This window comes from Pieris brassicae, chromosome 2 (genome assembly GCF_905147105.1).
Source record: "Pieris brassicae chromosome 2, ilPieBrab1.1, whole genome shotgun sequence".
In the NCBI taxonomy this organism is placed as follows: domain Eukaryota; kingdom Metazoa; phylum Arthropoda; class Insecta; order Lepidoptera; family Pieridae; genus Pieris; species Pieris brassicae.
Window position 1 is genome coordinate 20,554,937 of NC_059666.1, and position 15,721 is coordinate 20,570,657.

Here is a 15,721-nt window from a genome sequence, read left to right on the forward strand (position 1 = left end):
TTAACAGATAGGATAAAATGGCTTGACTAAATTATTATTATTGATACAATGGGAAAAAGACGCCTAATGGGAACTAAACTTTTTGAGTTAATAAAACTACTGTAGTGTAGTGAATAAAAGTGCAAGTGACGTATAAAAACCTAATCTTAAGATGGTCATACTTTTGGCCATTTGTTTAGGACTCAAATAAACTTCACGCTTTTTAACACTTTCGTAATCCAAAGTCGCGTCCGATTAGTCTCTGCTATTCTCCATTGTTTATGGTTTGTTTATTGCGTTGGTGTCGACACTAAACAGTATGAATTTCAAGTGATGCGTGGTGTTGAATGCGAAAAATATGCATATAGGGTTATTGATAGATTAAGTATGCTAATTGTGTGTGGCCAGGCATATGCCTTACAAACACTGCATTGTTGTGATTAGTAGCACGGATAACCAAGATGGAACAGGGAGCTGTCCAAACAGAAGGATAAAATTCTTATTGTTATATTTTTCTCCCATGAACTTGAAAAGTTTATCGTGAAGCTTTATTCATACCAAAAATATTTTTCTCATTGTCTATACCACCGTGCTCCTCTTTAGCAAGCACTGGTGACGCTGACCTTACTGTTATGGTTATGTACAGGACACACACTTGTATATTATGATTTAAATATTGATCATGTACGAAACTGTTGTATATCTTAATTGTACCATACCAAGCGTAGAACGTATAATTAAACTTTTAATAGTAACTACTTTCAAGTAAAGCAATAACTTAATCGATCTTTATCTCGATCTAAATAACGTTATCTTAGTATCGTATTCACCCACGTATAAGTATTTTATCACCAATCTAAATTTATTGTCTTTCAGTATTAATCCTTGTCCGAATTACGTGTTCAAACATTTAAATTTCACCAAACGTACAGATTAATAAACAGTCTCTTAAAAATCGAAGCTGTTAACAATATATGAATATCAAGCTGTGATACACAAACAAATAGAAAACAAACCAAATCAACCGGTTTTGAAAAGCTGTGCATCAAATAATATGGAGCGGTCGAAATCAGGCAGAGTGCAAAACTTGTGCCGCTCAGGAATGTGGATCGAATTAAACTTTGTGTTTACAGAATTGAACCTTGCAATAATCCATTTTAAAGCAAAGTGACTTAATGACTCTGATGAATAAACTATGGAATTTATTTAAATATTGGGGTCAAGTTTTGTCATATAGCATATGAATCATGCTTATCATTTGATCGACATTCCTCAGACATAATAATTATCGTGCCTGTCAATTGATTGAGTCCCTGAGGCACGGATGAGTTTGCGGACCACAACGATCTTATTTTATTGAACACTAGACTTGTCCATGCGGCGCTTCTTGGACCTTCTTCTGGTAATCCTGTCGAAATGAGAAATCTCTAAGGTCTGCAGTCAATATATAACGCAGAAGGCACGAAAGTAAAAATAGCGTCTCAAAATACAATTTCAATTTCAATTAATAGCATAATTATGCTATAAGTTTATGAAAAGCAAGTTGCTGCCATAATTGGAACAACTAATCATACAGGACAATATTAACATTAACACTTAATAGACACAAAAGTTGGACGGCTGATTAAAACTAAACGTTTAGTTGAAACTAATAGCGAACGCAGCTGTGATCCAGGTATATTTAAATGATGTAATTAATGGAAATACAAAATGTAACAGATGCCGAGATAATTCGTCGGCTTGCTGTCTGCGCGGGCAGTGTTGCAAAAGTTCGACCCATTAATAAATATTCCGCTAGACAACCGGTCCTTTGCGGAACCTACGTACATCCGGCGGTGGTGCGTGGGCGCTATGTCTGTCACTCACCATTTGCCGTAGAATCCTCGGAATCTAAATATTAATGGATGGGTGATGCAACTGCAATTATGTAAAAGGTATACGTGATGAGCGAAGGTAAATTACGGTCCTCCTTGATAATTCCTATCAGACCTATAAGTGAAAATAATCTTACCTGATAAAGGTACGTGATTTTCATTAGAATGTCGGCTGGAGCGGTGTCCAAATGGACTGCGTAATGATTTAGGACTTAGGAAGAATCTTCTCCTGGTATGTGGCGGTGTGGGGCAGCTTTGGGCGAGGCTGGCTGCCTTCGGAGGTTTCGGTAAGCGCATTGGCGATTGCCACTCAGGCTCTGACCGTTGCGGCGAAGGAGTATACCTCTCCATGATTTTTCTTCCTTGGCTCTTCCGAGCGCAGATGGGGCACGCTTCGTTTCTAAACATGCAAGCGTAGCACCGTTCATGTCCGCACGTGTCAATCAGCTTTCTCTTTTTGCCCTTATCAAAGGGCATGTTACAACTCGGACAAGTTGTGCCGCCGGTCTCACTCTCTAGTAGTTGCCGTAACGCCGCTAGATCTGAAAGGATAAAGTATTTTATTATTGGCAAAATCAAGTTGTCAATTGTTACATCATAACTTAGTTCATAATTGATTTGCGTAATTTGTATTCTTGGCATTAACTAAATGAGAGTGCATGATCCAAGGTTTATTAAGCGCAATGACAGATCGTTGAACGAGTTTAAGAATTTGTCTCGTTCTTGGAATTTGTGGACCTAAATCATCTTCTCAAATTAAAAGATACATAAATCAAGAGTTCGTAATTAAATTCGAATGTCGTTTGCGTGTGAGTGTCGCGACATGGTCCTTTATTGTAAAGCGATGCAAGTCCATGATTCACGAGCGACAAATGACATTGCGACCGAAATTGGATTCACGAGTATTAAAAAGTTAGAAGCCAAGCTGTTTGTGAAATATATTACCCACTACAAAGCAGACCCGTTAATTTATTTTTCGTAACATTTGAATTTGTTTAAATTGTAAAATAATATTCGCAGAAAATAATTGGAGCAATATAAATTTTCATACCGTTTCGCTGTAAACAGAGTTTGCATAATCATTCTCCGACATGTTTGTACCAACTACCGTTCGCTTTCCTTTTGTGACCTTTGCCAAAATATTCATTGCATATTGACCGTTAATTTGAGATCGATTCGTTAAATTGGCAATATTTATGGCATCAATAAGGCATGTGCTTGCGTAAGGTGTATTTAACAGTAAAATAGAAATGAAAACTAACCTTACGATACGCAATAAAAAACACATTGAATTATTTATTTATTTCCAAAAGTTTTAATAGAATTCGTTGGTACAATTGTAAGCTTAAGAATTCGAATGATTTTACTCTTTCCCGACGAATTACAGACGGGACCCTACTCATTTTAATGATCACTTATTACTGATCATTAACATTTAATATCATTAATGAACGATAATCAAGTATTCTGTCGTAAATAAAGACATAATATTAAATTCAGATAATTACTCTTCAAAAATTACATATATTTTTAAAGCGCAACCGTTCACTTAATTTTATGAATACGAACGTAATCACTACTTTCACTAGACTTTGATTAAATAATTGATATTATGTTCTCTATTAAATATCTAGGGTTTTCATTAATTATTTTAATTCATTGTGCTTCTTCAATTAACCGAGATTTTAAAGTTAAAAAAAATCAGTGGCGCGACTACCTTTTTAGGTTTGGCCTTAGATTTATGTATCTTTTTCTTGATTATTTATTAACCAAGACAATAATTAGACAAGTAGGTGACCAGCCTACTGTGCCTGACACACACTGAATTTTTCGGTCTAAGTCACGCCAGTTTTCTCACGATGTTTACCTTCAACTTTTCACAGCCGAATCGAACCTACGACTTAAGGAATGAGAGTCGCACGCTGAAGCCACTTAGCCATTGCTTTCTTATCGATAACATGTTCAGAGGTTTTATTGTAACTTTTCATACGAACGCTACGTTTATATTGTTAACTAAGTTTTAATATACACGGCATGTGCCTGATACAGTCGAAATTCAAAGGTTTCGCCTACATATGGCTTTAGTAAATATATATACGTATATAAAAATGATAATAACGACCTGTTGAAAGCATTTCAAAGCTAAAGCTATCTCCTTCTATACCTTATAGGAAGATAGAGATACGTTGCTTTGTCGGTTCTAGCGATGTCTGACTTAGCAGACGCTGAGTCACCGCTAACAGGTGATCCAGTTGTTTTTACTGTCTGTTATTAGTTTGGCAAAAAGTAATCTATTTTGGTTGATACAGAATTCATTAAAGCTATATGATACCAACAGACATTTGTAAAAGGTTTACATCTTTTGCCATATGTTTATAATTAATGAAGTTATATAAGAAAAGTATTGATATACATATTTCTAAACAAGATAAATATAATGCAGTAGACGTGATTTTGGGAAAATATATATTTACGAGAATGATATACAGTATTAAAATACTAAATACAACTTTAAAATACTATAAAAAATATTAATTTCTAAATGCTTTAACACTTTCAATTCACAAGAATAATTAGAAAGAAAAAATTGGTTTAAAATAAACATTGTTTAAACGCCGCGTTAATGGCGTGGTGTGAACCTAATTACACCCAATTTGCGCTGGTTGCTTGCTAAATTACTATTAGCCATGTGAACATTGCGTATTTTTTGTGCTTTTTATATTTAGGAAGATTAAACACGTTCTAGGAGTTTATTTCGTTAATTTTTTTTATATCCCCGTACCAATGTTATGAACAGGATAGATTTGCATATTGTAACAAATACCCGAAAAATTATTTCGGGTATTTTTATTTCAAAAGGTTATAAAAAAATATGTGCATTAGAGCGATATCGGGACAAGCCACAATTAAAGCCAGCCAATATTAAAGACTCTACGTCAATAATAAATATAACGTTAGGTTGTTTTTTACTATATTTTACATAGAATACTATGCTATGTTAACAAAAGACATCAGTCTTTTGTTAAAATAATAAAGTAAGTAAGTTTATAATAAATAAATAAGTTTATAATAATACATAGCTTCAATCTGGTAAAAAAGTGTTATAATTTACATTTAAAATTACATCTATACTATTGTTCTATTACAATATTATAGACACAAGATACACGATTTTTACAAATTTACATAACTTTTTTTTTTAAATTTCTCTTAATTATTTCTTATTAGTCTTGCATTGTTATACGACCTTTTGTACCTAAAGCTCTGTTAGGTTTCTAAGCGATTTTTTAACTGTTAAGTAGTTAGTGTAACCATGGTTACAGTTAATATATCTAATCAAACGAACTCACAAAATTGTCTGTTCCATGTCGTCAAGACTAGAACCTAGTACCTAAAAGAAAATACAAATATAATATTCATTCGAGATATCATAACTTTTTTTGATGGAATATTGTCATTTTTTTCTTGTTGCGATAGTTTTATGACTTGGTTTAAGGCATCAACAAAAAATTGTACATGTTTAAGAAGATTATTATTAGGATGTTTTAATAAACCTATCGTTCAAAAATATACAGTTAAAATTATAGTATGATAGAAGTGATGTAGAAGCTGGGGCGGGCGGAAAATAAACGGCTTAAATATAACAGTCTTTCTTCCAACTTCGACGTTGTTCCCTTTGGATTAAATACTCTTGGGCCGAGGGGTTCAAGCGCTAAATAAAGATTTAAGTTGGCGCCTTGTTCCTCGCTCATCGAATAAGTATCGCAATACAGCAACGAAATGCTGCCAGCGTTAAAGGTACACTGCCACGGGGACCAAACTTTTTAAATAAGTTTTAATTTTCAATTATTTGTTACTAATTATATTAAGAAAATTGTAACTACTGTTTATTTGATTGTTATGTTTAGGTTTTATTTTAATAAAATATTGTATGATTAATAACGTAGTGAAATTTATTTATTCAAAGACATTTTATGTTATTTATATTATTGTGCAAAAGTGTATGTACTTTGAGTTTTATTTATATCCCCAATAGCCCAGTTTCGCTACAAGTGTTGAATGCTCATCGCGTTATTACCTTAAGGGCCAGATATCAGATGTGCGTGCTTAAGATCTATGTCAAGTGCTGCCATCTATATTCTATGAGTCGCATTAGGTTGTAATAGATTTGGCCTCCTTTATTAAAGTTTCTATATTCAAAATAAGAGTCATAGTTATTACGACTACTTCTTCTATAAAGTGCATATTTGACAATTGCGAGCAGAGTAGTGTACAATTGAAAACTAAATTTAATAATATATTTGTGTGTTTAATACGTATTTAAGATGTTAGAAATAGCTTAATGAAACTTGAATTATTCGTCTTTAGAATTTAATGACGATCAGGGCCGGATTTAGAGGTCTGCAGGCCTCGGGCCATCAAAACCGCCACATTTAAGGAAAGGCAACCAGGGCCTCCACAAACAAGGTGCTGTCACAATAGAGACTTCGAAAAAAGAATGGGCCAAAATATTTTTTCAAATAAAATGTTTTTTTTCTGTCAGTCCAGTTATTTAATCAATAATTAATACCAAGTAGATTTTTAAAAATTTTAACTAACATTAAAAAATACATCACAATAAAAGTTTGTTCCTTTTTTTCGAAGTTTCTATTGTGGGAGCACCTTGTTTGTGGAGGCCCAGGTTGCGTTCCCCTTAATTTGGCTGTCTGATGACGATAGAGAGAGATAACATTTATTTAAGTAGGTGACTTATTTATTTTGTCTTTAACACATCTACCATTGATATAATTTGGAACAGGGTTAGGAACTTAATAACACCAACATAACATTGAGTTCATTCATAGATATATTGAGTAATTCATCAATATTTTTAGCTAAAATCCAAATATGGGTTTAAGTTTTTTTCTGTTTACAATTAAGTACACGTTACAAGTAAGTAAGAAGATTTATAGTATAGTTTTCAGCATAACCGCCAGCATGAGTAAATGTGCAGTAGCCGTTACACAAGATGAGAACTGAGATCAACTAATATCGTAATTCCTTCCCCTCCAGTAAAAGCATCAACAAAAATGGCCTGAAAAATAGAATACATTCGAAATTTCATGTAAAATCATAGCACGGCTTCCGAAGGCGTAGTCGGTGAATAATATTAATTCCCAATTTTAGATGTTGAACAAATTGCTGTCTTATCTTCATACCACCAATTGTTTACTTCATAAGGTGACCCATGCCGTGGTATTTGTTAGGAATTATGAGGTCGACATTTGTATTCTGTCACCAGCGACCACGCCGATCTTGATATATTCCACAGATAATATGAAGGGCTTGCCGTGTTGGTAATTGTTGTGCAATTTTACAATGTTCGTACGCTTTCGATGTTGAAGCTTCTGAATTAACATAGTACTACAACATTGTCGGACCTTAATAATTTAAGACTTTACCGTCAATGATTTTTTTTCAGGTAAGGAAATAATTTCTTAGATATTTTTATTCTTATAATTGACACAAAATTTATTAGTATTTTAGCTGCCTTTATTTCCAGGTGTAGGTAGTATTATAGTATCTAGTCCCAACAGTATTTTCAATTTTTTAATTAATGTGTGTTATGAGTGAAATTTCCATTGTTTAAAGTATTTTCCCTTTATAAATTAAATTAATAAATTCAACCCTGTATAATAAAAAATTGTAAAATTATTTACCTAAAAATTACATAACAATATAAATGCAATCTTTTTTATTATTTATTAAATAATATGCCTAAAATACAATATAGTATATACTCTTATGTAACCTGCTTTAAAAAGGAAAGGCTAAATGAGATGCATAATCACAATACAGTGAGGTGACAGTAATACAAAACGAACGTTCGATTTAATGTTGATATAATATCTACTTAACATGAACTTGTAAGGCAAGTGCTGTATGAAGCCTTAGCTTTGAAAGCCTGCATATACACCTTATATTAGGCACTGTATACTATATATTGTATACGATCAGTGTTGGTCTAGTGGCTTCATCGAAAGACTCTCATCCCTGACGTCGCAGGTTCGATCTCCAGATTTGCACCAATGATCTTTCTTTGTGCGCTTTTAACATTGGCTCGAACTGTGAAGGAAGACATCGTGAGGGGACCTGCTTGGCTAAGACCCAAAAAGTCGACAGCTTTTGTCAGGCCCAGGAGGCTGATCACCTATTAGGGCCTGGGCCTAAAAAGGTTGTAGCGCCACAGTTATTTATTCAATTTAATTTTAAAAGCTCTTTAGACTATGATTGAAAGAAATAACACTTAAATTGGTCTAATTCAATCTTCTTTAATTGAAAAGACCAATTTATTTAAATTTTATAAAAACTGGACGTTTCCAGTGCTTTTTTTCATGTCTGTATCGTGTATCTGTATACTTCAGATTAAAACACAAACTACCAGCACATAGACATATTTAATATAACATAAAAAACAATTACATAAAAACCTCAAATGCATCCTACAATTTATTATATATATAAATGTATAATAAATTTCTGGTAATAACGACGCTTAATTTTTTATAAAAATATCGTTCTTTCCAAATTATGTATTATTTTATTAAATAGCTAGTAGTATTCATAAAAATATTTATAAAAACTGGATTTTTCAGTGTGATTTATACTAAATAGCATAGCTTTGAGTGGAATAAATATAGAGCTGTAATCGTAAATCCGAGTGTTTTAAGATTTTGGTCGTGACCACGTTTTAACGATCACTTGGCGAGAAATTGACTTTTGCTTTTGTTTTATTTATTGCTGTACACCTACCTGGATTAACTCGACAATTACTTAAATATTTCCTAAGAATAGGAATACATGAATATTATGTGTTTCCCACGCTTTAAGATTCACACTAGGTTGGGAATCTGCAAAATGTAAAGGTGTGATTTTGTTTGGACACTTGTTTCTATGTTAGCTTATTAAACTATCGTCACGAAATTAAACTACTCAAAAGTTTGGCCACGCTTAACCATAAGATGCGTAATTTAGTACGGATTGAAAATAATGAACATTAAAAAAGATGTGTCGTAGTAAAGTAGTTAAATCAGAGTGTTAATTGAATCTCTAGACAGTTAATTAAAAATCGATGTTTAATCTAGTCAGTAGCATAAGCTAAAGTTCCGTCAGACAAGTGAGTGAACGAAACGTTTAACGAGTTTCCTAAACGTTCCTAGCCAACAAGACTAACCTAACCTAACCATTTACAATAAAGAAAAACACGGAATTTCCAAGCTCTCAGTTCTTCACAATCACACCGAAATAACAATAACAAATGAAATAATCATTGTGGAGTCTTGTGTTACCATCTTGTTTCACATTGTTAATCAACACGCTGGCTTTCGGTCAGACAGATAGTTAAACGTTTTCCACGCCGCTTTTTATGTATAAAGATGAAACACAGATTTAAAAGTATAAAAAAAAACATTTCAAGTTAAATGTCCTAGTCTAAGTCTTCGAGGCTAAGTATCACTCCCGTATGTCAAATTCAATGAGTTTATGAGATTCAAGAGTCATTCTCTCCACTCTTTGTTCTCACCTTAAGAACTTAATATTTGACTGAAGCTTGTTGTATGGTGTTCGATAAAATCACCACGACACACCGTGACGGGAGTTGCACAACGGATCGTGGGTTTATTCCCATCGCTGTCACGATCACACTGATACGCATCAGCTCTCGTCTGGTGACAGACATGTACTGTCTTCTCTTGTGACATAATGTGATATTTAACAATCAACCACTTCCGAGCGGCGCTCTGAAAACGTGCTTGTCCAATGACTTCTTAATTTCTTTGTTTATGTTAATTGTGTATCTGACATAAACCTCAATGCTAAGCGCTTTGAATAAGACCTTGAATACGAAAACGAGGCGTTTGAAAACTGTCTCTAAAAAAACGTACAAGTAATAAAGCTTTATTTGCAGCGACTCACTCACTCATACACTTAATCATTCTATTGAATGTCTTTAAGTCCCCTCAATTATGAACACTGGATCAAAAATATATGAAGGTCAAGATGAAATCTAAATAAAACACATACAAAGTTACAAATGACAAGTCACAACACACCCAATACTTGTCAAAACGATTTAATCAATAATTAATCAATTAAAGAGTCGTACGCATTGATTTACGCAACTGGATCAGGTTACGTATTCAATATTTATGAAGGCTCCTTCGATAAGGGCCGTTTGATTTAGAGGCTGACGCGTTTGCACCTGCCTGTGCACATATCTCTATGATTAAAAGCGTTAATGCAATTTGCACGATTGAATACCCCTGATTTATTTAGGAGCCTCGGTTTTAATGCTGTTCACCTAGTTCTTGATATAGTCGGGGTTCTGGCGACAATAAAAATCGTACATTTTTTTAAAGAAATGGTCACTTAACATGTATTGCTACTACTATGATCCCTTTGCCAACCAACTAGAACCAAGATTCAGCCTCCTCTTTCACCGTCATTGCCATAGTAGAATGCTGGTAGACGCGCAGCCATCGCAACATACATTTAACAAATAATTAACAATATTGTATCAATTAACCCATTTGTTTTTTCATATAATTTTATATTGAGTATTTTATTATTACGTTCACTTACTTCTATGTAAATAACTAAACAATTCATATGGGTGCAATTATCTATAGCTATTTGTTATCGATACAATTGTGAAACTTTAATCCGGCGTGTTGATAAATAACAAAAAATACTCTTCAATGCGTCTTTTTCGGACGTTATACATAGTCGAAACTTATTGCATATTAAATGCAGTTAATGAAAGCTAGTGAACGTATTTTGTAATAAATGGATGTGAAAGTGTATGCCGTCGTAAATCTCGCCGATCCAATTATACATTACTGTCGTATCTAACAAGCCGCAAATACAATCCTTGTTCGCATCTTCAAAGCCCTAACGTTATCCGAGAAACCATTTCGTCTAATTAATTTATAAGAATCACTTTATGTTACCAACATTTTTATGAGCTCTCACTGAAACTCACATAGATTTCAAAATTGTATAATTTTTGTCAGTTTCTAGTATATATTTCATGTACGTTTTTAGTTATTTACCTGGAAATAAAAAAAAATCGTATCAATTAAAGGTTCTTTAAGAAGTTGCGAAAAAGTCTTTAAAGGCCGGCAACGCACACGCGAGCCCTCTGACATTGAGTGTCTATGGGCGTCGGTATCACTTATCATCAGGTGAGCCTTCTGTTCTATAAAATAAAATTAAAGAAACAATTACATTCAAACAATCAAATAAATACATATTAATTCATGACAGTATATTGTAAATGTGTTTTCAAATTTAAGATAAGACCATAAAACATTTAATAAGGTTGTTTACATAGGCTGTATAAATGGTAAAGAAAGTTCCACATAAATCGATTTTGCTTGTAGCAAATGGTACAATAAATTAGGTACAGGCAGATGCAACATAAAGCGAATGTTGTGAGAAATCGGGTAACTAGGCCTTAGGTGTAAGGCCTAGGCGGTAGAAAGTTCAGGGGTCCAACATATCCTGGATTACATCCTCATTATACAGTTTCAATACGTGGTTATTTTAGTATCGACTGTAGTCTAACACGAAATACGTAGATTTATTAATGTACAGCATATAACAAAACGTGTTGTTGTAACTAATTATATGGTTTTATTATAAACCAATGTACATAAATACATGTACATTCTTTAGAAAGAAAACCCAGACACATTAAACGCTATAAGAAATCGGTTTTTCGTATTAGATATTCTTTATTTATCCCAATTTTACAAATAATTTAAGAATCTAATAATTATTTGATCACGATATGAGTATGTAGCTTTCTATATAAAGATGTATCTAGTAATGTCTGGAACGATTCGAAATTTGAAGTCCGTTCTCTTTGGTCTGTTTAAAAAAAAGTTCGCATCAAAACAAATAAACTTTTTTTCATTACGAAAAAAAATAAACAAAAGGCCAGTCACAAATTCGTTACCGCATAGATTTTATATGCAACCTGCAAATATGGTAACACCTATGGGCAAACTCTTTAAGGTAAGACTATAATATCGAGATTCATGGATTTTGTAATTTTAGAACGGTAAGGCGAGGTTTTTCGTAATGTACTTATTGTTATGGCTCGCAAATCACGTTTTGCCCGTTTCGATATTTACTTTGATATTATACAGTCTTGTTATTTGTATCAACAAGGACTTTGCACTTAGAATTTATCTAATGACATAGACTTAAAGATGACTTAATCAATATTTCACAGCAGTACGATTAATAACGAAAAAGTAATAATCTTCTTCGGGGTTTTTAAATCAGTTATGAAACAAGTGTGATATAATTGCATTTTGTTACTTACATTAATTTAATTTTATTGTAGTTATAAAATATACTATGTATATATATATAAATAATTATCATACTTAAAAGACTTGACGATAAAGCTTTTTACAACTGCTTACGGTTGGCGGATCAGTTGGAGAAGCTCATTTTTAGTTGTCAGTATTTAAACATGTGAAAGACTCAAAATCAAAAGTTTTTATTTCAAATAGGCCTTTGCAGGCTCTTATAAAACGTCTAGTTGCACGGTTTCAAAAAGTGGGTCTCATGGAGAAGAACCGGAAAGAAACTCCATGGACACTCTTTTCAACAATGGTTTAGCTTACAAAGACTCGGTTACAATAGTAATAATCGGCTGAGAAGTTTATATGCAATGCAAAAGAAAATTGAGTTTTTACTATTAGTGTAAAATGAGATACACACACTTGCACAGCGCAAGTTGCCAGGGAAGCCGCACATGCAGAGATGAATTAGCGCCATACATCTTTATCGTCAACATAGTCTTGGATTTTATAATACGCTTTTTTAATTAGGATTCCTTTGATGACGTTTTTGAACTTTTTAGTCGTAAGATCAGCTACACACTTCGGTAGCCTGTTGTAATAACTCTTCCCGCTTACCAATATGCGGAAATATTTCCTCCAAATAGCAAAAGTGCCTTAGAAGAGGCTGCATATTAAATAATTCTGTAATTCTTCGTTAATTTTTACGCAGGGGACTAATAGTGAATTAGTAACATTACCAAACCTTAATCATTTAAAGTATAAATTAAACCAATTAAATACTACGTATAAATCATCAATTTCCACCACACTCGGCATTCTCTGAAAGCACAACATTTAAAAACGACTTCGCCCACGTCGCTTATTAATATAAAAATTCACATACAGCAGCAGTTTCAATTCCGTACTGACCATAATAAATGGTATCATACTTTATGGTTTCTCAAAAACCAGATCTCATTAAGCAAGTGTCAACGCGAGCATAAAACTCCTTGGATTCCTGTCGTTCAAAAGAGTTAAAATCAAGCTAATTAATGACCGAATAGTATAATAAAATGGGCTTTAAGTGAGCAATTACGAATGACGTCCCGTTAAACATGGTTTTGCGTTTCATTAAAGTTTATTGTTTTTCTGGTTAATAATAAAAATACCGACTTTTGATACAGTTTTACATACTGTTTACGAGTATGACAATTCGTGTGATTTTGGTGTAATATCTTTTTTCCCAGATATATTTATTTATACATGCTTCATTACCTTATACAAAAAATACATATAGAAAAAACAGGTTACATAAGTAATTAGGCAATGGGCGCCGTTATCGCTAACTAAACATAACATGTAACTGTAACTAAAATAAAGAAAAAGACGATAAAAAAATACTAAGAATAATATGTCTAAATTACACTACACTTAACTTCACTACATGATTAAATCACTAACTTAATTATCATTACTACTGAATTAAATAATGTAAACTATGAAATTAATCCGTCGAATAGTGTATCAAAATCCACTTGACAATTTTGTTATAATTAATATATTGGCGAATGTATAGAATATTGATACAGATCGACACAGTCGCCTACGCTCAACCATTTTGACAATTACAAGCTTTTGTAACTTGCTTGCGTGTTTAAACATTGCAAGAATATTTCACTTACATCATTATCTTTATAAATACTTAGATATTGTAATACAGCCTCCATGGCATGGATATTTAGTCCTGGTTACGTCTAAAATCGAATTATTGTTACATTAGCAAATAGAAGAAGATATGAAATCTTCTAGTTTGAAGTGAAAGCTTTTATTTAAATTATTCGTTAATATTGTATATCATTTATATATTAGGTTTAATAGAAATAATGTAATACTAGTTTTATATAACCACTTATTGATTTTAATAAACAGATTTTCTACTTCGAAAATTAAAATTGACCCAAAACCTTTCGATTTGCATATTATCTTTCTCTCGAAATATAACGCAATTATCTTTAAGTAGGCTTAACACCGTGTGTTTATAATAATTGTATTTTTGCCCCAATTCAAAATTGTTTTAATACCAAATAAGTCGGTATTTTTATAGATATAATCTCGTTTATTTAAATGCTTCGAATTGTTCTTCGTTTTTTACACTTATTGGTCATTAATATATATTTTTTTCTACAGCTTGCAGCTCACTGACTGGTAGTTTATAATAAGTCTATCTCATTGTATGAAAATCAAATCATATTGAGGTAAGATCATTACAGTATTTTTTTATTAAATATTTACGTCCGATACAATTCCAAACATTTCTTTACTACGAGTAAATTAGTAGAGTTATAGTATATTCGTTATTTGTATATTAACATGCTATAATTACTATAAGACTCAATTCTACCGTGTTTATTTATCCAGTAAGTGACATACTGCATAAATAACATTCCAAAACTCAGAACGAACTATGACTCCCGTGAACTGGATTTTTTTAAAATAAATAAACCCTCTACTCCCCTGCCATATTGTCCAGGGACTTTTTATACCACATTTTTTCCAAAAATAAAAACAATATACATTTAATTAATTCTACTAGTTCGCGAATGGCAGGCGTCGCGAAATACGCCCCGGCTGCATCGGTAATATTTTTATTTACTGGATTTTTAGATAGGAAAGTCATAGCAAAACTAAATGGTTATTTGAAATATCTTTATCGCTTTCGAGCCTATGGACACAACTTTAGGTGGATATCCATAAGTAATTAACTAATTCCGAAGTCCAATTAAACAAGAATTATATAATAAATAGCAGCTTTCACTATATCAGGATCTGTTTCGAGATAATAATCAATGCAATTTAATTTTAAAGAGATATTTTATCGCGCTCCCAATCTTGATATAAACAAATATTGAAGCCTTTATTGATGCCAATTATTTTAATAATTTATATAATAATCCTATCTTATATAATTTATGTGTCGCGGGTTTAATTCTTATGTAAAACAAACGGGAAGGCTCAGTTGATAAGTGATACTATCGGCCAAAGATATCACTACCAGTACGGTTGCGGGTGCGTTTCCGCTCTTTTTAAGAATTCTCTTTAGAATAGTAATCCCATTGGGATATCAGAATTATGATATAGAGAGTTCACACTTGTCGCTATAATATCGCCTGTGATGGCCAGATCCTATAAAAGATGAACCGCAGTATCCATCTCGACCTGGAAGAGTCTTTCATCTCCGTGTATGATCTACTAAAAGCTCTAAAGCAATGTTAATCAGCACTAAGTGATCGAAGATAAAAAAATATTGTTACAAAATTTCTTACCATAGCAAATTTTGCCGTTACATTATTTAAAATTCCTTACATATAATATTTGTAGATATGTGTTAGATGACGGCCTCAACATGGCCGCCACGGATAATTTCATAGAAGAGACTACCTCAAGCACAGTTGCTAAAAGAAAGAAAAGACTTGAACCAATACAATGTCTGAATACCTAGCCATGGATCTCTTACAAAAAGGCGAATTAAAGTAT

The 15,721-nt window shown here is 32.7% G+C and overlaps 1 protein-coding gene across 3 annotated transcripts in view; it reads right to left on the reverse strand.

Moving 5' to 3' along the window:
* Positions 1-15,721, reverse strand: part of LOC123720867 (protein TANC2) — a 198,659-nt gene that overhangs the window by 19,276 nt on the left and 163,662 nt on the right. For 2 of the 3 annotated variants that reach the window (XM_045677683.1, XM_045677685.1), the window contains 2 exons: positions 1,991-2,395; positions 1,274-1,387 (listed from right to left, as the gene is read on the reverse strand). In XM_045677683.1, coding sequence (XP_045533639.1) covers positions 1,274-1,387; positions 1,991-2,395 — 519 coding nt within the window. The remainder of the gene's footprint in view (positions 1-1,273; positions 1,388-1,990; positions 2,396-15,721) is intronic. The other variant, XM_045677684.1, reaches the window with a different exon arrangement.